General features: G+C 39.5%; 2 protein-coding genes across 3 annotated transcripts; one reads left to right on the forward strand and one right to left on the reverse strand.

The window, feature by feature from the left end:
- Positions 1–13,486: 13,486 nt before the first annotated feature.
- Positions 13,487–17,285, forward strand: LOC122294297 (non-structural maintenance of chromosomes element 4 homolog A-like). Of its 2 annotated transcripts, none has more exons than XM_043102915.1 (7): positions 13,487–13,895; positions 13,988–14,068; positions 14,567–14,819; positions 14,935–15,025; positions 15,676–15,892; positions 16,014–16,105; positions 16,677–17,285. In XM_043102915.1, exons 1-7 carry the CDS (start codon positions 13,715–13,717, stop codon positions 16,782–16,784), a joined length of 1,023 nt encoding a protein of 340 aa, XP_042958849.1. In that variant the 5' UTR covers positions 13,487–13,714; the 3' UTR covers positions 16,785–17,285. The 2 variants fall into 2 exon arrangements, with proteins under 2 accessions (XP_042958849.1, XP_042958848.1); XM_043102914.1 differs by having other exon boundaries at positions 13,489–13,895; positions 16,655–17,285.
- A 213-nt stretch (positions 17,286–17,498) lies between these two features.
- LOC122294296 (enoyl-[acyl-carrier-protein] reductase [NADH], chloroplastic-like) lies at positions 17,499–22,594 on the reverse strand. The gene is made up of 13 exons (XM_043102913.1): positions 22,436–22,594; positions 21,202–21,512; positions 20,763–20,872; positions 20,607–20,662; positions 20,450–20,534; positions 20,195–20,242; positions 19,771–19,845; positions 19,584–19,695; positions 19,398–19,449; positions 19,254–19,305; positions 19,094–19,151; positions 18,147–18,245; positions 17,499–18,047 (listed from the first exon to the last, which is right to left on the reverse strand). Exons 2-13 carry the CDS (start codon positions 21,473–21,475, stop codon positions 17,893–17,895), a joined length of 1,176 nt encoding a protein of 391 aa, XP_042958847.1. The 5' UTR covers positions 21,476–21,512; positions 22,436–22,594; the 3' UTR covers positions 17,499–17,892.
- Positions 22,595–22,795: the final 201 nt, after the last annotated feature.

A 22,795-nucleotide genomic window follows, 5' to 3' on the forward strand; every position in this document is an offset into this window, starting at 1 on the left:
GCTTCTCCAACATCCCTTAGCTCTTCTATGGCCAGCCCAAGCCCTCTTTTGTTCCCATTCAAAATTTTCCATTTTTTAGGCCCCACCCATGGCCTTGATTCAAAAATATTGTTCCGTCATTGCGCCGCCACCATTAACACCACATTTGATCCTCCAAAATTTTATTTCATCACTGTAAGTAATTTTTCAAAGAATATTTTGAGATTTAAATATATTTTTACACTAAAATATTTTGTACAGTCTAGTTGGTTATGCTAGGCCTTGTGTACGAGGAGTATGGAGGTTGGGTCGGATAGGAGGATGAGACTGTTTGTCAAATTGGTTTATGTTGTGTTTGTATGTTATGTTTGGTGTCATGATATTCATCATTATGTTCATGCATTTTTATGTGTTATAAATGAAAACTGGGTTTTCATATTGAGAAAGGATTTGTGGGTGCGTGCGTATCACAACCCCAAGCTGAGATGGGGTATTATCTCGGTAGAATTCATCTGGTCACTTGGGAGCATAATATATTGAGTGACATCCCTTGAGTTGTCGTTGGGTGACAACAGGATTGAACCAGATGATAATGCTCTTGCGCCAACTCCGTGGCCCCTCTGCTAACAAGGGTTAGATGATGCTTGATCACGAACGTGTTGGGCACAGAGCTGGGGCATCGCTTCTTACAAAGTCATACGCACGGTCCTTACCCGTGGTGTGACGAAGAGAGTTAGGGTGTATAGATGGTCCCTAAGGGAGATCATGGTGCATATGGGATTATTGACTAATGAGCCATTTTCTAGGAAAATGGTTGGTTCTTGATAAATGGATATGTTGACCATTTCCTGAGAAAATTGTGGTTTTATACTCAGGCACTTTTAAAAAAAAATGGCAGTTTATTTTAATGGAATGGTTTTGGACCAAATGAGAATTTTGGCATGTGTTGGAAAACTATTCATTTTTGGGGAAACAATGATTTTGGGTCTCATGCATATTTCAGCATATGCATGCATATATGTTGGTTACATTAATGCATTTTTATCTTGTGGATTGTTTTGTTGATTACTTACTGAAATTCACAATTTCACATGGTATTCTTATCCAAGGGTTCCGTTTTATGGAATCGTAAATTTTGATACAGATGAAGACGTTGAGCTTGAAAGATCGAGTCTGCCATAGGAGTGACCTGGGGTCGCTTTTCATGTTTTGGGATTTATTTCCCACTTTTGTTATGTATTTTAGGTTGTATTATAATTTTACCGTATTACTGTATAACTTTTGAAGGCATTTTTATTTTGGAAAATATGTATTTAAAATTATGGTACCTAGTTGACTAAATTTTAATTATCCGCTACGATTTTTGTTGTATACTTTTTGCATATACACACACTTAGCACTCGTCATTGGGGCGCATGACCTGTGTTATCATCATTCTAATGTCACGATTCTAGCATTTCCGTACTTGTTAGTCGGCGGCGTCACAGATTGCGTTTCAATAAATATGGTGTAATACCCCGTTCCTATAGGACAGAAATGTTACTAACGTACATAACATAATGCCTGGTAAAGAGATTCATATCTTGAAATATCTCATTTATTGAAAACATCAAGCTAATCAAAACATGTTTTTGAAAAATGAAACTGAAAACGTAAAGTAAAAACATAAATAAAACCTACGTGTGACTTTTTATTCTGAAATCATAAAAGAAAACTAAGTCGTTTCACTCTATCTACTCCTGGTCTTCCAGCTTTATGTCCTCACAATCATCATCTGTGACAATTAAATGTAGGAGAAAATAGGGGAACAAAAAAAATGAGTAGAATACTCAATAAATAGCACATCATACCATAAAATATAACTTAGCTTAGATTTAATTTTTGAAAGATTCTTCAGAACAAACATATATATCATTCACAGATTCTCGTAGCATTTCTATTCACTATCAACATGAGCGGAAACATACATAGTCATGGCAACCATATAACGTGAATACATAAATTACTAGTTTATTTTGTCTTTCACTTATTATATTTATATGGTGAACCACGCTTGAGTCAGTGGCACCCCATAACTTGTCATAACATGGAATGAAACACACTTAAGTCCGTGTTTCACTTAACATAAGCTTAACCACGCTTAAGTCCGTGGCACCGCTTATCATAACTTGTGGTGAACACACTTAGGTCCGTGTCACCCTTTAACATATCATAGAGTGAAACATGCTTAGGTCCATATTTCACTTAACATATGGTGAACTACACTTAGGTCTGTGGCACCTCTTATCATAACTTATGGCGAGCACGCTTAGGTCCGTGTCACCCTTAACATAACGTGTGATGAACACGCTTAGGTCCGTGTCACTCTTAACATAATGTGTGATGAACACGTTTAGATCCGTGTCACCCTTATCATAACTTGTGATGAACACATTTAGGTCTGTATCACCTTTTAACAAACTTAGAGTGAAAACACACTTAGGTCCATGTTTCACTTAACTTAAGGTTAACCACACTTAGGTCCGTGGCACCGTCTTAACATAACTTGTGGTAAATACGCTTAGGTCCGTGTCACCCTTAAACATCTTGTCTTTCTTAATGCTTGAGCATTGAATATCATGAACTTTTCTGGCATGGCATATACTTGTAGATGGCATAGCATAACATGGCATATTCTTGTACATGGCATAATATGATCTAAACATAAACATTCCATAGCATACATGATCTGAGTCCTATATGAACTTTACATAACATACTTGATCTAAATACTTCATGACATTACATAGCATATATGATTTAATAACTACATGAACATGGCATACATGATCTAAGTACTATATGAACATGGCATATATAATCTGGCTATTTTATTACATGTCACTCTTGACTTAAATTACTACATGAACATTTCATGGCTTCCATGTGATTTCAGAATCATTCACTCCATCAAACAACAAATTCATTCATTCAAGCATAATGTCATAATTAATCAAAGATCATGAAAGAAATCTAATATTGACTTAGCTCGTAGTGTAGCGTAGACAAACATTATTTTTTCATATGCCATTAGAACATTTATAGTACACATGCAATTATATGATCATACTAATTACTTCTTAGCACTGCTTCCACAATCTTACGTCGTAGCTCGTGACCTATACGAGACACTAACCTTCACTAACCTTTCTAGAAAGACGTGTCATAGCATTATGACATTCTAAATCCTTAAAATCATATATAGAGATAATTTAATTACCCTAAGTTTACAACATAATAATATCATTCAAAACTCAAAACATATTCCTTAACTTCTATTTTAAAAAAATAACTTAATAATTATCTAAAAAATTAGTTAAAAAGTCAATTGGAATATTAACTAAATAATAGGCTCAAAAATGGTTTAAAAATGATACTTAAAAATATACTTTAGAATTATGTTTTAAAATTCCTTAAATATTTTCTACAAACATAAGTCTATGACTAGTATATTTATTTTAGTAAAACACTCCAATCAAATACACTAAAACAATTTCCCATAAACACAACCAACCTATTAAAATCATCAAGCCCACAAGAAATCTACTTACTTAAACAATTATGAAAGTGTCTAAAATAAATCAAGCCCACCCGATTTACAGCACAAACCTAGTTACAAACTAAACCCAGCCCCAGCAAAACCCAACTTACTAAGAAGGGCATGGGTATTTTGGGAAAGATGAATATAAAGGAAACATATAGGCTTACGGGGAGAGGCTCACATCACGCAACAGAGGGAATTGGGACTAAGAGCAAAAAAGGGAGTGGTCATGTGATGCTCACCGAGAGAAAGAGGCTGAGGTGACGGCGGCTTTGGGGTGGCTACAAGTGACCGACGACACGATTGGATCCTTTGGGTAGTGGTGCGACGCAAGAGAGAGATAGACAAGAATCTGTCAAGCCGACATAAATAGAGGGAGGGGAAGTGGCGGACGACATTAGCTTACCTGAGGGAGTGGGTGCGACGGGACTAAGATGGCTGGCAGTTTCTGGCACCGTGGGTGGTGCTCCGACATCCTTGTGGTCGTCAACGGTGGCTAGGAAAAATACAAGGCCTATGTGAGTGAGTTTTTCTCCATATATTTTTGTGTTTATTTTCTGGAGGATCTCAGGGGTTTTCTAGCCAAGGAGAAGGGAGGATATTTGAGCCATATGGAGATTGGATAGAGTTTGGAGTTGAGAGTTAGTTTCCAACTGAGAAACTATGCAACTAGGGAACTAAATGGATCACTATAAGGAAAAGTAAACTGGGAGGATTGTGGCATGAAGGGTGAAAGGATTCTAATCCTATGAGATTACGAATACTGCAAGGATACTAGTTTTGGAAGTGTGCAAGAGTCCTAAAAACAATATACCTTCTAAAAATATATCTAATAAAGAAAGAGTGATAATAATAATAATAATTATAAAATCACACTTTTAGGGTCTGGATGTTAGATATGATAAAGGTGTTAGGCAATTCATAGCTATGGCTCAAGCCCATGCATCTAGATGTGATCTCATTAGGTGTCCATGTAGAAAATGTGGAAATAGAGCTTTCCATCATCTTACTCTAGTCAAAGATCATTGTTCATGATAGGGATTGATCCAACTTATACGGAATGGATATCCCATGGAGAAGATGATCTTTTCCTAAATGCTGCTTTTTTTGAAGAAGAAGGTAATGCATCAAATTACAACGACTACATTGATGATGTGGATGAGATGTTATATGACATTCGGGTGGGCTCCTTTATGGATAATTCAACTAGAAATGAAACTAATATAGACGTAGATGGTGAACCACACACATCTAATATCCAATAAACCTTAATTTCAAGGGGTTGGTAGAAGACGCTAGACATCCACTTTATCCTTCGTGTGCATTGTTCTCAAAGCTATCATTTATAATCAAGTTGATCCACATCAAGGTAATTGTTGGTTGGATTGTGATGTCCTTTGACATGATTATAAAGCTTTTGCAAGTAGCATTTCCCGATGCTCTTTTCCCTAACTCATATAACAAGGTTCACTTTTTGCAGTGTGGGTTGGGCTTTAGTTACATAAATATGCATGTATGCCCCAATGATTATGCATTGTTTTGGATGGAAGATGCTAAGAAAGATGAATGCCCTAAATGTAAAGCATCTTGGTGGGTTTCAAGCACAAGTAACCAACAAAGGATACCCCAAAAAGTTATCAAGTATTTACCTCTGAAGCTACGCTTGTAGAGGCAATTATGTCAAAAAAAGATAGCCCAAGCCATGAGATGGCATGTAGAAGAACGTGTTGACAATCTGACCTGCATGAGACATACAACATATTCTAGGGTATGGAAAGACTTTGATAACAAACATGGTTAGTTTTTCCAAGATTCTCGCAATGTTATACTTGGTCTAGCAAGTGATGGGTTTAATCTATTTAACAATATGAGCAAACCGTACAACATATGATCGGTACTACTTGTGCCTTACAACTTACCCCCTTGGTCATGCATGAAAGATCCATACACCATGATGTTGTTGCTAATCCTTAGCCCTAAGGCACGGGGAAATGATATTGACGTACTTTCCTCTTTTACTTCCTTTCTTCTTCTTCTCTCTCTTTCTTCTTTTCTTTTTCTGTTGTTTTATTTTATTATTTTTTTTGCCATGTTGGCAGCAAACGCCACGTGTTCCTTTGCAAATGAATTAATCAGTAAAGACATGCATCTTTCTTTCCCAAGGAGACACTTCAAATTCTGCTCTTTTGTTATCGTTGTCGTACCTGCCTTTGAACCTTCTTGAAGGAATGAGTTTATGGCTGGCGCTTCTGTAGACTCAGAAGGATTTCATCCAGTCAATCATTCATTGTCCATCCATTGGTTGTCCTACTTCAATGGTGTGGATGCCGTTTCCCCACGCATGCCATGAAATCTGTGCTGGAGGTTTCCGCGAGATTCATGTCTGACCTGATGGAGCCCTTCAATGAGTATACTCTGAACCTTGGGACGTGAACCGTTGTTCCCAGCCTATATATAAGCCTTCCCTTCTTCACTCCTTTCCACTAGATTTCCTCCTTTGCTTCCTCAATCATTCTGGAATCTCGCTTTCTTTCCTTTCCCATTGTGCTCATACTGGTCACTCTCAGCTCCGACGGGCTCCCTGGCTCAGGGTTGGCCTTGTGGTACCGAGTCTTGCGATGGGTTTTTGTGTCTCAAGCTTCTTTGTATAGTTCACAGTTCTTCCTTATATCTCGGTTGGCTCCCACAGGCGGGGCGTCTTCTCCTACCCCAGGCCTTCGTCGCCCAGTGCGAACGAACTCTTCAGGTTGTTACTTCTCTCGAGGGTGGACCTGCACCCCGACGAGCTTGGCTTGGATTTTCTTGTTGTCCTCTCTCTTTTGTATCCCTTTGCATGGTTCTCGCTGTTGTGTCGTGATCTTTCAGTTGTAATTGTCTTGGCAGTTGATAAATAAAATTCTCTTCTTTATGTCTTCCTGTTCAGTTGCCTTTACTTTTGATACTTTTACTTGCGATGGCTTCTTCGTGGGCAGCGATGTACAATCTGTTTGCTTATGTCACAGTGAGTGGATGATTACTCTACCGATACCCCACTAGGCATAACTGAGCTTCTACCCCTATCGACCCCTAAGGCTATTTGTAGCATAACCAGTTTGTGATCTTGCACATAAGGTCCCAGTCTTGCTTGAAGTGTGCCGCATAGCTGAAACCGTGATGGAAATTCCCTCGTTGTATTGTCATGCAGACTTGGCCTTTTTTTTCAATAGATGGTCGAGCGGTGCATAAGCCAAACCCGACCAAGTTTGCTGCAAAACTCAATGCACAGGTGTATGTATGTAAATTTAACTTGACCATCATCGACTTGTCTTATTGACTCGGTGCAGTGGGACCTCAGAGCCTCTGTGAGCTTAACCAGTCTCCAGGCCATCCGCATTCCTCTGAGGGAGGAGCACGTTTATTTCCTCGTAGAGTTTTCGCGCGCCGGGGAGCCTTCATTCATTCCCTTATGGGAGCGTTCCCACTCTAGGTGATTTCCTCGGGAGAGGTTCGTCATTCCCTCGAGGGAGTCTTCGTTCATTCCCTTACAGGAGTTTTCTCCTCCCGGGAGCATTCCTGCTTGAGGTGCATGACCTCGAGGAAGGTTCGTCATTCCTTCAGGGGAGCCTTCGTTCATTCCCTCAAGGGAGATTTCCCGTACGAGGTGCGTGGTCACGGGGGAGGTTCGTCGTTCCCTCAAGGGAGCCTTTGTTCATTCCCTCAATGGAGCTTTCCCATGCAAGGTGCGTGCCCTCAGGGGAGGTTCTTTGTTCCCTCAGGGGAGCCTTCGTTCATTCCCTCATGGGAGTTTTCCTGTGCCCAGGAGCATTCCCACCCTAGGTACGTGGCCTCGGGGGAGGTTCGTCGTTTGAGTCAGGTAGTTTAGGGACTATTCTACACGCCTCCAAAGGAGAGGTAGGGACGCCTCAAATCACACCCTCCTCTTTAACCCTTTCGGGTGGTTATTATCCCTTTGTCGCGAAGGGATAGGGTATTGTTCAGGCAGCCTCAAGGCTGGACCAGCGCTCCTCCGCAGGGGAGGTCGGGGTGGAGCGGAGCCGGTCTCGCCGATTGGCCCAAGCGCGGAGGGACTCCGTTTGGACAGTTTGCGACTGGACCTGCTCCCATCCTTTGATGCCACAGGAAAAGGGAGTTAGGACCGGGCTGAAGCCACGTCCACTCCTCGTCATGATGGAACGGGGTATGTTCGGGTCTCCTTAGGGCTGGACCCACTACAGGGGAGGTGGTCTAACTCTGGGTTAGTTCCACCTGTTGACCGATACGGGGAGGGAGTCTATTCGGGCAGTCCCTGATTGGACCCGCTCCCATTGGTCGATGTCCATGATGAGGGTCACTTCATGCATCGGCTATTTGAGGACATGCCGCTCTCCACCGTGAGAGGGATCGAGTAGCCCTTTGGCATTACACCCATCACTTTGGTTCCCATAGGGAGGTAGGTTAGAAGGCCTAGGCCCCCCCCCCCCCCCGCGCACTTTGCCACAATAGGGATGGGGTCACTTTTTGAGTCACCTCAAGGCCAAACTCGCGCTCCTTCAAGGGGGAGGTCAGGGTGGCTAAGAGACGAACCCGCCTGTTAACCCACATGCAGAGGGATTCTGTTAGGGCAATTTGTCTGACTGGACCCGCTCACATTCATTGATCTCACACGAAATGTCAATTAGGACCGGACTAGAGCTGCATCCACTCTTCATCATGATAGAACGAGGTATGTTCGAGTCGCCTCAAGGCCAGACCCGCTCTCCTTCACAGGGGAGGCGATCTAACCAGAGGTTGGTTCTTCCTGTTGACCGTTAAGGGAAGGAAGTCTATTCGGGTAGTCCTTGACTGGACCCGCTCCCGTTGGTCGACTCCCATGACGAGGGTTGCTTCATGTATAGTTCGGGATTAGCCCGCTTCCCGTTGAGGGAGAGATCGAGCAGCCCTTTGGCATTATACCTGTCCCTTTGGTACCCCAAGGTGAGGTTAGTCATGAAGGGCCGAGGTGCCATCTACATCTCCACCGTGATGGGGATAAGGTCCCTTTCGAGTAGCCTCAGGGCTAGACCCACACTCCCGTGTAGGGGTGATCGGGGTGGGCCGGAGCCGATCCAACCTGTTGACCCACGCACGAAGGGATTTCGTTCAAAAAATTCAAGACTGGACCTACTCTCGTCCATTGACATCGCGGGAAGGGTTATTCATACAAACATTTGGATCTCATTCTCTGTGGCACAGTTCCTGAAATAATCACGCATTTCTCATTAATGAAGGTGTTGTAATTTATTCTCGTAGGAATCTCAGAGCCAGCACTCCCAGGGGCGGTTGTTGGCGACTACCACATAAGGGCCTTCCCATTGTGGTCCAAGCTTGCCTTCTTCCTTGGCTACTACCCCTGTATTCTTAAGCATGAGGTCTCCTACCTTGAATGACCTAGGACACACCCTTTGATTAAAATAGCGCTCCACCCTCTTTCTGTATGCTGCCATCGTCATCTCAGTTTCTTCTTGAACCTCCCCCACCAAGTCGAGCTATTCTTCCAAGCGTCGATCATTAGAGTGTTGCTGATAGTGGCGCACTCAGTGAGTTGGGATGTCAACTTCCACTGGTAGCATGGCCTTGTGGCCATATGCCAAGGTGAATGGGGTCTTGCTGGTTGGTGTCCTTACGGTTGTCTAGTAGGCCCATAGGACGACCTGGAACTCCTCTAACCAAGCCCCTTTCCGATCATTCAGTTTCTTCTTTAATATCCGCAGTAGGGTTTTGTTGGTGGTTTCCACTTGAACATTTGACTGGGGATGTCCCAGTGACAAGTACCAAAACTTGATCCTCAGGTCCCAGTACTACTCTCGGTAATGGACTGAGTCAAATTGCCTTCCATTATCAGACACAATGCAATAGGGCACCCCGAACTTGCAAACGACGCTCTTCCATAGGAAGTAAGTAATGTTATTGGTCGTGATCGTTGCCAGCTCTTCGGCCTCAACCCATTTGGTGAAGTAATCCACCGCCACTAACAGGATGCATTGCATGTTAATTGTCATGTTTCATTTGGTTGACCAGCCGCTGATAGGTAGCCCTTGTATTTTTCAAACAGAACGGCATGGCAGTGTAGCAATATAATCCTTTGTCGGTGATGAACGACATCTTTTCCTCATCACCAGGGTACATGCGGATCTAGTTGTACCCCAAATAAGCATCCATAAAGCTCAACAAGCGGTGGCCGGCCGTAGAGTCGACAATGAGGTCGATGTGAGGAAGTGGGAAGCTCTCCTTGGGGCATGCCTTGTTCAAATACGTGAAGTCCACACACATTCTTCACTAACTGTTGTGCTTTTTGATGAGTACTACGTTGGATAGCCAGTTCGGGTAGCACGCCTTTCATATAAATCCCGCTGTCAACAAGCGATCTACTTCGAGCTCAACGGCAGCGTTCTTTTCCACGCTGAAGCTCCTATGCTTCTGCCTCACTCCTCTGGCTTTGGGATCCACGCTCAGATGGTGTTGCATGATGGCTGGATTGATTCCTGGCATGTCTTCATGAGTCCATGCAAAGATGTCCTGATGTTCAATGAGCAACTGTTGCAACGTCTTTCTTATCTCGACATCGATCCCTGTTCCAACCCTGACAATCGTGTTGACCCTATCCAGGTCAAGCATAATTAGCTCCAAGGGCCCATTCACCTCTGCCTTCCTTAACGTGGACTAGTCTCTTGCATCTCCTTCAGTAGAGGAGCACTTGAGGGCCGACAGTGGGCTCAGGAACACCTCTTTGCTTGACGAGGTGGCCTTGACTCCCCCTCCAACACCTCCCGGCCTAGGTTCGCTTCGTTCTGCTAGGTGGTCATCCCAATTTTCTGTCGGGCTCTTCCCCTCGTTGCTCCTTGGTCGTCACTTCCCTTCACTGTTCAGTCACACCTCCGGGCCCTCTGAGAGTGGGCTCCTGCCGGCGTGCCAAGGACACGTTCGACTATAAAATCAGTCGGATCCCCTAGACAGCTCCAAATGTTAATGACGTGTTTCATACATCTTTAGGCCGAACTCTTTAGGGGCTCAAGCCTTCTATTACCTGCATACACAACATCACTCCCAGTTCCAGCAGCTCGGTGGGTCACCAAATGGAGCCTCCGATGCTTAAGTCAGTCTCGTCTCAAGGAAAACGATCAGGAGATTAGGATATTCTTTTGTAATTACCTTTTTATGGTACTCGAGAGGAATATTTATACCTATCTCCAAGGTAGGGAGCTCTATGCCTTGCCTCCTCGAGTGCCCCTGCCAAGCCCCAATTAATGCTGCCTGGTCTGAGGAAGGCGTCAGTTCGTGTTGTCCCGTCGAGATAGTGTGCTGCTTCTCTCTTGGTAATAAGGGTGTTGAGTGCCATCTGGATCATGGTTCACCTGACCTGTCGACTCTACCTGCATCCTCTTGGGCCAGGGTACCAGCAGTTATGTGGCCCAGAGCCGATCGGCTTAGTTTTGGCCTTTGGCTGGGTGCCATGCCCACTTGGGTTGGGCCAAGCTCCTTAGGGGAAATTTTCCCCTAACACATATGATAATTAATTTTTTCCAATCTTTTAGTTAATGAAAAGCCTAGCAATTAGCTCAATGAATATTATAAAAACTCAATTTTTGTATACTGACTATTTAATTTTCCTATTAACCATACTTTAATTCTGCATATGGTTCTAAAAAATCTGAAACTTGAATGAGCTACAGACAAATATAGATATAATGTGTTGGTTTTGGGAAGCTCTAGATACCAAATTGTTAGAGGTTTGAATAAAAATTTTATTAGAGAAAATTGTCAAACTTATAAAAACGTCTTTGATCATCATCAAGATAACAAGAGACAGTTGAAATCAATCCCACTTGACTAGCTATAAGATGTATATATGTGTGTGTGTGTGTATATATATATATATATATATATATATATGTAACACTAAATTCTCTCTCAGTTGTCTTCTGTATGCACAATACCTAAACTTGACGTTTGCCACTAACACAAGTTCGACATTTGGACTTACTTTGACTCACTCGCACTCTAGTAAATGCATGCATGCCAAACTCTGAGGTGTTTTGGGCTCTAGAATTATTATATCATTGCTCCTCCAAATTGAGCCTTTACTACGTCGACTGATCCGGGGAATATGAAAAGAATGTTATTGACTGCTAACCTCGTCAATTAATGTAATATGCAATCAATGACATGCAAAATGGAGAAAATCATCACCTTCCTGCGTAATAGGGGAGTAAAGATTAAAACTGCTAGCATCCCTAGCTACAATAGTAGGGTCGTACGTATATACCTACGTATATTAATAGGCACACACACCCTCAAGATGAGCATTTTTTAAAAGATAGATTTGTGTTAGCATAACCTTAATTTCATTATTTGATTACGGACATAATGATATAAAGTCAACATAACTTGACATTGCCCTAAAATCAATAGTCTTCCTGCGTTCTTAAAGAAACAAGAGGAAAAATTGGTGTGCCATTAGAGGAGGTTTGAATAGTAAGTTGAGATGAGATAAGATAAAATAAAGGCCGAAAGTTGAATAAAATATTGTTAAAATATTATTTTTTTATATTATTTTTATTTTGAGATTTAAAAAAATTGAATTATTTATTGTATTTTGTATTGAAAATTGAAAAAGTTGTAATGATTATATGAGATAAGTTGAGATGGTTTCTTAATCCAAACAATAAATATTTTTTCTTATAAACTCGATCATACAAGTACGTAAAATAAAACGCAAAAATACAACTTTAGTACCATGAGTTTATCATACATAGGAGCACATGTCATAGCTTTTTCATTGAGACTTATCTGATAATCTGATTCAGGTGAATTTCACAAAAGAAATTTGTGCAATGGCAACATTAGTATCAGACCAGGCTCCCATAAGCAATAGTTCTTTGATTTTATCCATTTTTGCCGTAGTGAATGGTACCATTCTTTAGTTCAGTTCCCTCTACAACTTGAGACCATGGATATCGATCCATTGCAAACCAACAATCTTAGTGGCAACATTCCCATTGATATCGGTCGTTTGATGCAACTTCATGCATTGAATTTTAGCCATGACAACTTCACAGGCAACATTATAGACTAAATATATCAGATCTTACAAACCTAGAAAGACTCAGACCCGTCTAGAAACCAATTGCTTGGCAAAATACCAGCATCGCTAGCTAGGTTGCATTTCTTGCATGAGTTTAGTGTTGCAAACAATAATGTCCATCGAGCTATACCTTTAGGCACTCAACTAATTCAAAGCTTTGAAGCCTTTGCCTATTTAAGTCCTAGCAATTGATATGCATGGCAGCTTATTTAATTAGTTTCATAATTTAATCCCTAGAAATACATCATATCTTTAGAGAAATAATACTTACAGTAGTGAATATACAAGTGCCGCGTAATCACTTTGAAAAAAAATGAATAAATATAAGACTCATATAAAAAAGAAATTAATTTTTTAATATATAGTAGACCCTACTCTTTTTCAAAACAACTGTACGACATTTGTATACTTCACGACTGTATGTAGTATTGCTCTTGAATTATATATTTAAAATAATTACGTAGGATCAACTAATTAGAAATCATTATATAATGAGTAATGTTACATACATTCTCCATTTGGAGACTGAAATGCAAACTTAAATAATTTTATTTTTAAAAGTTTTAAAATTATAAAAATATTTCTTCTAAATTAATATTTTTTCTCATTTAATAAATAGCTTATATATTCAGTACTTAAACAGAGACTACATATAAAATCTCTCTTATACAATTCACATCACTGTATTCGAATTTTTTATTTTTAATTTCCCGCTCCCCTGAAATTGGCGATATTTTCAAACTTGGGCTGGACTTGTATTGGAGGGCCCCTCTCAAATCACCCCCGGGCCCCCCCCCCCCCCCCTCCTCCTCTCTCTCTCTCTCTCTCTCTCTCTCTCTCTCTCAAATTCATTTCCACTGTTCCCTCTTTATAAATCTCAAATCAAATGAAATTTTAAACCGACTGTCCACACGTCCGTTGCTATTTGATATACCCTCAAAACCCCTTCTCTTTCCCGATTGACATGCTTCAGCTTTCATCTTTCCCCATATTTCTCCGATTTAGGGTTTTCTCTTCTTCAAAATTTATCTATTGAATTTGTCGATACTGGGACTATGCCGAAGACTAGAAGCCGAGGTGTTGACTCCGAGGAAGCACTCCGGGCCGTGAAGCGCGAGCGGGTTAACGGAGACGGGGAGGACTCGGCGTTCGGTGACGATGATTCGGCCCGTGCGAGTCACTTGGATCGCCGGGTACTTCGTTCTAAGTACCTGGCAGTAATGAATCTTATTAACGGTATCTAGAAAATATTACACGTTTCTGATTTTAATTAATTCGAACTTTTTTGCATTTTATTGAATAAACTGTCTTTTTTTTTTTCTTTGCAGATGGGAGAGAGGACTTAACGAGGGCAGACTCGGATAAGTTCAGTACTATCATCGGTGAAGTAGAGAGGTTGCATGAATTAGGTATTCCGATTATGAACTCTTGATTATTTGGTTATAGTTTATTTATCAAAATAATGTGTGTTGTATGTTTGGTTGCTGCGACACGTGAAGACAGGTTGGAAAAAAATAAAAGAAACTCCACAATCTTGAAACTGAGATTTTGAAAACAATTGAACTTAAAATTTTTTAGGAATAATCGCAATTTTCTTGTAACGCTGGCATATGTCGCATATCTGCATATGAGACCTAAAACGCGATCATGATGGTTTCGTACAGATCAATGTGTCCCATATTGGTTGCACACGAGAGAGACGTGACCGTTACGTTATTAACATACTCATAATTTAAAAACTTAAAGAAAGGAAAATAAAAATCAAAAGTATCAAAGGCATAAAAAACTTTTAAGAATTTTTTATATTTTCTTTCTGTATGTAACAATGCCCTTTACATTTTTTTCTTTTTTAATCATCTTGAAGAAAGTGGGCTCACAAATTTGTGTACCGGTTTTGATTACTTCAGTTCAGAAGCCAAGGGAGCAAGTTGCCGATGCTGAGGCACTATTGGGCATTGCTAATACTTTGGCGAGTTCTGTTAAGTCACATTCCAATGAGGGAATTACACCTGCCGAGTTTGTTAACTGTTTTCTCAACCAATTTGGTCAATCCAGCAGAGGAGTTTCCTCCCAGGAGAATGCTAAGATTATGGTCCGCTGGAAAGATATTGGAGTTGCTGTTGCACCCATTTTTAGCAAGGCTTATGGATGTAGCACCATGTGAGTTTTATCAGTACTTTTTAGTTCTGTATAAATAACGGTGGTCATTTTTCCTTGTTTGAATGTGGACTACTTAGTTGTTTTATTGTCTTTCTATATGTTTCTATTTTTAAAGGACTGGACCTATGAATACTGAGTTGAAGCAACGGAAGACGGTGGTTCATAGAAAGCGTTCAAAGCCAGCTGAAACTGCTCATCCTGAAGAGGTGAGATTACTTTCTTTCCCCAGCTTCAGTGTTCATGTTGTAGTGACAAGTAAAACAATGGAAGATATGGGTAAATTGTAGATCAGAAGTTGTAGAGATAGCAGGTTTCTCCTTTGACAAAATTTGTTACTCTGCAGAATGGGGAGATCAAATGCTGTTGTCAACAAATATAAAAGTTTAGGCCAATTGTGGTCTTAAGGATCTCTTGCTTGGGTTCATGTTGTTAAAAGATAATTTTCTTTCTAAGATAAAGAAAAATAAAATAAAATGATTTTTCATTCCCTATCTTGGCAGAGGTTATGCATTAGAATTGCAATGCTTTATACAATTTTATTCTAAGTAGACTGTTTCCTCCCTTGTCCATTATTGCAAATTCTTCTCATGAGCTTTGCATGAAGCTTAGTGAAATTTTTGTAACCTATGTGTTGTATGCTTCATGTAATGTTTCTGGAAGTTTGTACGAACACACAGTTAGTTGTTTTCAAATGCGTTCTCTGTTGTGTATCTGTGGCCTGATTTCCATGGTAATGCCAAATTGTAAGATCCAAGAGCGAGTTTGGAATAAAGTTTGTCTGTATTATTACATTGGTTCTTCTAACTTGATCTAGCAACAATGTGCATTCAGCCAGATTTATTATTCATTGTTACAGGTTGATGATACTGGGGGAGAAGGAAAGACAGATACTGACAAGAATATGTCAACAATGTTTGAGATATTAAGGAAGAAGAAGCGTGTTAGACTCGAAAGTTTGATATTGAATAGGAAGTCCTTTGCGCAGACCATAGAAAATTTATTTGCTCTGTCTTTCCTAGTAAAAGATGGGCGAGCTGAAATAACTGTGCAGGAAAATGGTTCTCATCTTGTTTGTAAGTACTTCTGATCAAAAGAAATAAATATTTTTGTGTTATGAGGGCCATCTGTTCCCATGGCGTTTCTTTCTTCCTTTGTGAGCCCAATGTTATTTGTTTTTATTTGTTTCTTTCTCAGCCCCAAGAAATGCTCCTGCTGCCAATTCTGTTATGTCAGGGGAGGTTACTTACGGTCATTTTATGTTCAGATATGATTTCAGGGATTGGAAGGTATCAAAGAATTTTTGGCTTTGATAAATTATTTGGTTTGTGTGTGTGTGTGCATGCACTTTGTGTTATGAGTTCCATTCAAGAAGTCTGGACTTTCAAGTCCCTTTTGGGTACAGGTATCTGTGTAGTGGCAATAGAACCATCACAAGCAATACCCATTGTATATATTGCTCAAACCATATTATGATCAGCTGCTGTGACTGGAAACTGTATAAAAGTTTCATTTTTGTTTTGTTTAAAACAACTGGCTACAATGGTAAAAGCTTATCCGGATGGCAAGTAAACTATCCTGTATTTTTGGTTCTTAAATGGAGTATATCTTTTATTTGCTTGCAAAGCTTAAACAAAGTTTGGTCTACTGAGGTCCTGTTAGTGCATGCTTAAAGTTCTGTCTTATATATGAGTTAGATGACTCGTGGTGTGGCCCTGAGTCTGTTAATAAATCTGGCTCTGTTGATAGTTTATCCGATTTTGTTTCGTAATATTGTATGATATTGTATCTTGGCATATTTTGTTATGGGAACCAATCTCTGATTGATTGTTTTACAGCTAATGATGGACGCTGTTTCAGATGGTGAGGAGCTCATGCCACACAGGAATAACACAAACTTGGCAGCTGCTTCTCAGGTGGAGCCAGCAGTCAACAATTCCCAAACAGGATTACCCACAACGCCAATAAGGAAACTGACGAGGAACCGTGGCCTTGTAGTGCAGGAAGAATCCATCGTAGAGGAATCTCCTGACAACAAAGATGGTGTTCCCAAGAGAGCCAATGCAATCCGTAGGTGTAAGCCTAATAAGCTTACTTAAAGGCTAGGGTAGGGTTGCTAGAAATATACATATATCATGGATCTCTCTCCTCCCTCAAAGATGCAGGTTTTGTCCTCTTTTTGTTCAGTCACCTCCTGCAATTTTTTTGCGTCCTGCAATGTAAATATAGCTAGGTTCAATGGCCTTTCTTATCTGTTAGATTGTGTATTCTCCTTTACTTCGGTTTCAACACTTTGGCACCTTTTCTTTATTTTTGTTGGTTTAATTTTGCCACAACTCTTGTGGTCCACACCATGGAAGCACAAATATTTTTTTCCCAGCACTTGGAACGTGGTCGTATGGTAATGTAATATTAATTATCATCGGTAATTAGAATCGATTAGCTGGCTTGGGTGTCTCTGTTTATCTATAGGAGCTGGTGTTGTGTTCTTAAATTTCATTTTTTTCAATTAGCATATTTTAAATGAACTTTGCCATTCATCGTTCTACACATCGTCGCACCATACATTTTTTTTTAATTTTTTTATTTTTATTTCTATTTTTTGGTTTTATTCCTACTAAATTAATTGAATTTTTCTAATTATAATCCCTACACTACATACTTGCTGAATGAAAGAACATAAAAAAATAAAATAGGCTCCTGATGTTTTGATTATTCTGGGACATAACAAAACTAGCATTATATGTCTCATGAATTCATCTGCAAGGGTAATTTGATCACCTCAAGCACGGTACCTGCCTATGATCTTGGTAGGCGCATAGATGAATACTAAATGCAGGACATGAAAACAAGGACCTCACCCTAAAAATCTAATCTAAATTACTAAGCACACATCTAGATCCTAGCAGCAGCAGCTTTAACACATGTTTAAGCTTCAAATCAATTTCACTCAGAGTTATTACTAGAAATAATATCACCGTCCCGAAGAAGGCAAAGAAAAATTCTCAACAAAATGGGGCCGTGGCCAACCCATTCTAAGGATGAAGCCGGGTGAGGAAAAAAGGAGCAGCAAACTCTAGTGCTTATCTTTTGGAATGTCAAGTTCCTCAAATATTGGACTGTCCACTCCCACACCCATTGCGTTCAGGCCATTGTCAACATATATGACAGCGCCGGTGATAGCAGATGCCAAAGGTGATGCTAGGAAGGCAGCTGTGTTCCCCACTTCCTCTGTTTAATCAGAGCTTATGAACTAAGTAATTATGTAGTAAAACAAGAGGAATAAAGCATGTAAAACCATAAGGATATAATGAACATTTGGAAAGTCACCTGCAGATAGTTCCTTTTGCAGAGGTGCATTAGCTAGTGAATAGTCAATCATCATATCAATAAATCCAATTGCTTTTGCCGCACGGCTCCTTAGTGGACCTGAGGTCAAAACCAGAAGATAATTCATTAACCCAAGGAATCAAGTTAATGGTGATACCAGGAAATACTTAAATTCTTTAACAAGCCCAAGTATCAAACTAGACCAAATGAGATCAAGCAGATCCAGGTCCCAAGATGTAAAACAATAGTTACCACCCAGAATGAGGACAGGTAAAAATTTATATAGCTATGGATCAAGGGTGTGGGTAGGTGGTCTCTAGAATTATCAATTATCAATAATCCGTGATGTGAAAAGATATATTAAGGAGACTTGGGGCATGTTTGGATACTATGAGAATTCTCAAAACTTCTCATAATTTCATTCTTAAATATCACTCAAATACAAAACACTTTTCAATTTCAAATTTTTAACTTTTTCATCTAATCAATACCTAATCATTATTCAATCACAAAAATCAATACAACTTTTACAAACTTAAAAACAAAAATTATATTAAAAAATTATATTCTAACAATTTTTAATTTTATAATATTTTTATTCAACTTTTTCTCTATCATTTCCCAAAACCCAATAAAACATTTTCACTCAAACCATTTTACTGCTAGTCACAAAACTATGAGATACTCTAAGTGTCCAAACATGCCCTTAAGTTACAAATATTTACAAATGAACGAGCTAAACATGCCTCTTAGCTATATCTTTTAAATGATTTTCGTATCTCAGACACATTCTTGAGCATTGGCAACACTATTGATGGCTCAATAGCAAAAACCAATGTTTGGGGGCAATGACTAGATGCATATAACTCTTTTTGATAAATTACACATATAACTTAGATAGTAACACCATTTTAATTTGAAAGAAAGAAAAGATAGGGCTAAGGTACCAGCAGATATTGTGTTGACTCTGATTTTGTATTTTCTGCCCGCTTCAAAAGCAAGCACCTGAATTGAATCTACACATTAAAATACATGCCAAATATATATCTCAAGCTTAAAAATGTCCTAAGTTGTGGAACGCATGAAAAGAAAATAGTGCAAACTCACTCGTGTGTCACTTTCCAGAGCAGCTTTTGCAGAACTCATGCCTCCACCATATCTGTTCATAACATATCAGAATTCCATCAACCTATCGAAAGTTACAACTCTGTAAAGAAGACCAGCAAAGCAATCAATGCATGACATACATACCCAGGAATAATCCTCTCAGAAGCAATATATGTAAGAGAAATAGAAGAACCCCCTGTAACAGCAACAACCATACATTAATTCCGCATATGTGCCTCAATGCAAAAAATCTTGTACAATTGAAAAAGCAGATGGCCAAGAACAAGAAGAAAGACAGCATTATTGGATAGCTTGGGTGTAGAAGTGTGCCTGGATTCATTATTGGAACGAAATGCTTCAGCAAAGAAACATAGGAGTAACTTGATGCAGATAAAGCTGCTAGATATCCTTTCCTGGATGTCTCCAACAGAGGCTTAGTGACCTATTAAAGGGGTCATTGCTCGTTTAATTCCCAGTTCAATGTCATCCAGTTATTTCACAATTAGAACCACCATACCTCTGGCCCATTTGCAAGTGAGTGAACAAGTATGTCGATGCTGCCAAAATCCTTCTTCACAGACTCAGCAACTTCCTGCAAGAAAATTTAGAAGCAAGAAGAAGAATAGAAATTATATCTATTCAATTTTGGCACTCTGTATATATAAGTGCAAAGGCCAATGTTTTAATGGCATATCAAACCAGAATGTATTCTTGGATTCCAGTTTTACCATGTCATGAGTATAAATCTATGCTCAGTTGTTCAAGTGCAATCCCTAGGAAAAGTTCCAAGTCTAAAGTGGATTTTGAAAAACATTTCATTCAAATTCAAGTAGACCGTCCATAAATGACCTCAAACCTTTTCCTCAATCTCCAATTACAGGCTCTAAAGGTTCCTTGACACTTAAAACAGAACCAACAGAAATGAAACAATAAGTCTATACCTCAACAGTCCAATTACTAGATCCTGCATAACGTTTGTTTGCTTTTACCTGCAAGAAGTAACATCGCATGTTTATCAATAATACATTTAACGCTTTTCCAATTTTTCTTTGTATAATTTATATCTGTCTCCATTTGTAAAAATAAATAATTTTTTTATAAGTCATAAAAATAATAAATATATGACCCATATCCCATAAATTATATCCCTCTTGATTCATAAAAATAAATAAATGAATTGTATTCCCCTCCATTACATCTTCAGGTACATCCTCAAGGTTGTCGAAGACTGCATCTAAAGGATATACTTTAGTAATCTCCATCAAAGAGCCATCTGGCAACCTACCTCATGAAATTTCTTGTTAGAAAAGGCCATCTAGAAGTATTAACCAGTGTGTGCAATAAAATACTTACACGCGTGACTCATCAAACTTTCCACGTCGCAGGCTGGATTCAAAAATGTTCAAAGCCTAGAGAAAAGCTTAAAGTCAGTAATTATCCAGAAAAGAGATACGGGGGAACTTTGGGGAAAATACAGAGAGAGTGCTGAAGATCAGGCTGATTACTTACAGGCACCCATGTGCCCACCAGAATTTCAGCACCCGCAGCTGCAAGGGATTTTGCTATTGCCCAACCATATCCATTGTCATCAGCTACACCAGCAATAAATGCCCTCTTACCTACACAGATTACTCCAGGTTATAGTCTCTTTTAATATATATGTGTGTGTAAGTGTGTGTGTCCATGGGTTTCTTTGACCTGTGGTAAGTATCAATGAGGCAGGTGCCAAAGACCTGGCCATTTATCAACATGGCATGTACAAAGGCCAGACCATGCGTATGTAATGATCACAGATCAATCCACAAGCTAAGAATTTAAGGAGAAGTTGCAACTAAAAGAGGTTTGGTCAAATTCCATCATTAGAGAAATATATTGGATACAGCTGTTAGACTGCAGTTCACATGCATATACAACCAAAAAGGGGAAGTGAGAAAAAGGGAAAACTGACCTCTCAAATCAATTGGTAAACCTGAGGCTGGCTTGTTATCACTAGCTTCAGACATTGCTTTAGTTAAAAACTTATCAAATTGAATGGAGGATGATGTAAAACTCCGCTGTAAAGGTATTACAGATGACATATGGCATGAACTCGTAAGCTTATTCCATAATGCTGCCTTGCAATTATCACCAAGAATTGCAGCACCTGCCTTGAAAAGTCTACGAGAAGAAGAAAAGGAGGGTCTCACTGCTGCAATTTGCAGGCCAGAAGCCGCTGTTGCCATCTCCAATAATTGAAATCTCACAGTGAAGAATAGAGATCTATAAGAATAAGGGTAATTGTGTTAACACGTAGAAATTTGTACAGTAAATCTCAGCAATGAGTTCTAACCTAAAATGGGCGAAGTTGCATGTTCATGACCCATTAGGATTTGGGTTCATGACTGACTGACTAAAAAATCATGGAAAGGAAAATCCTGCAGTACAAGAAAACTCAAATTTTCACACTAAATGATATGGAGATTCTATTATCTTACCATGCGTGACATACCCCAACCCCTCCAATATATGAACTAAATGTTAGATATACTTCCGTGTTAGTATACTCTTGATTAAAACTTCAAATTCTTCCCGCCCCCCGCCCCCCACCCCCAAAAAGAAATCCTCAAATATGTCAAAACATCCCGTGGCCGTGCATGCCCAACTTCTGCCATAGTTCGATTCAAAGAAATGAATCTAGAAACATATCCTCTAACGTAAAAGTCCATGCTTGCACAAGAAGATAACAAAACCCCTTCGATTTGAATGATTACAGCATAGTTACATTGCATATCAATTGCTTGTTAGTAATATAACCTAGAAGCACGAAAAAAATCATTTACACTTCATTATTTAAGCAATTTTATTGCGTTATACATTTCACAGCCTGAAAAAAATAGCCACCATTCTAAATTTCGTTCTTTCACCTCCAAATTATTAAACACCATGATTCTGATTTGTCACACTGCTAAAGAGAGTAAGTAACCCTTAGTTTGCCAGAGCAGGGGAAAATCCATTAGAACCCAGAAACTGAACCGAGATAAAAACCCATAAATCAGGAAAAAAAAGTTTAGGCTAAAGTCAGAAACAGACCAAGACAGAAAGTAAATGTGAGCATTTTTGTAACTTAAAAGTCCAGCAATTCCAACAGCAAGAACAACTAAGACACATACAGAGACGGGCAGAAACAAAAGGAAAGGCTTTACCTATGTGCGAGAGAAAGCGCCAATGCGGAGAGCGTGGTGAAGAGAACGATGTGAGTTCGTTGAATAAGTAGCGATTCGTTGGGAGCTAAAGACTCGAGAGTGAGGGCATCGGAAATATCGAAAGACAACCAAGATTGAAACCTTTTTGAATATTCGGCCCCTTCAACTATACCGCTGGTTTTGCCCACTTGATGTGGCAATGCCACGTGTTCCCCCACACAGTTTAAATTAGAAAAAAATAATAATAATGCTACTCATCATCTTAATATTTATCATCTTCTCATTATTCTATGATATGACAGGAGATGATTGGAGACTATTAATTTTTACTTATGAACTTATTATTTAATACCACATATT

The sequence above is a fragment of the Carya illinoinensis genome, chromosome 14 (genome assembly GCF_018687715.1).
Source record: "Carya illinoinensis cultivar Pawnee chromosome 14, C.illinoinensisPawnee_v1, whole genome shotgun sequence".
Classification (NCBI taxonomy): domain Eukaryota; kingdom Viridiplantae; phylum Streptophyta; class Magnoliopsida; order Fagales; family Juglandaceae; genus Carya; species Carya illinoinensis.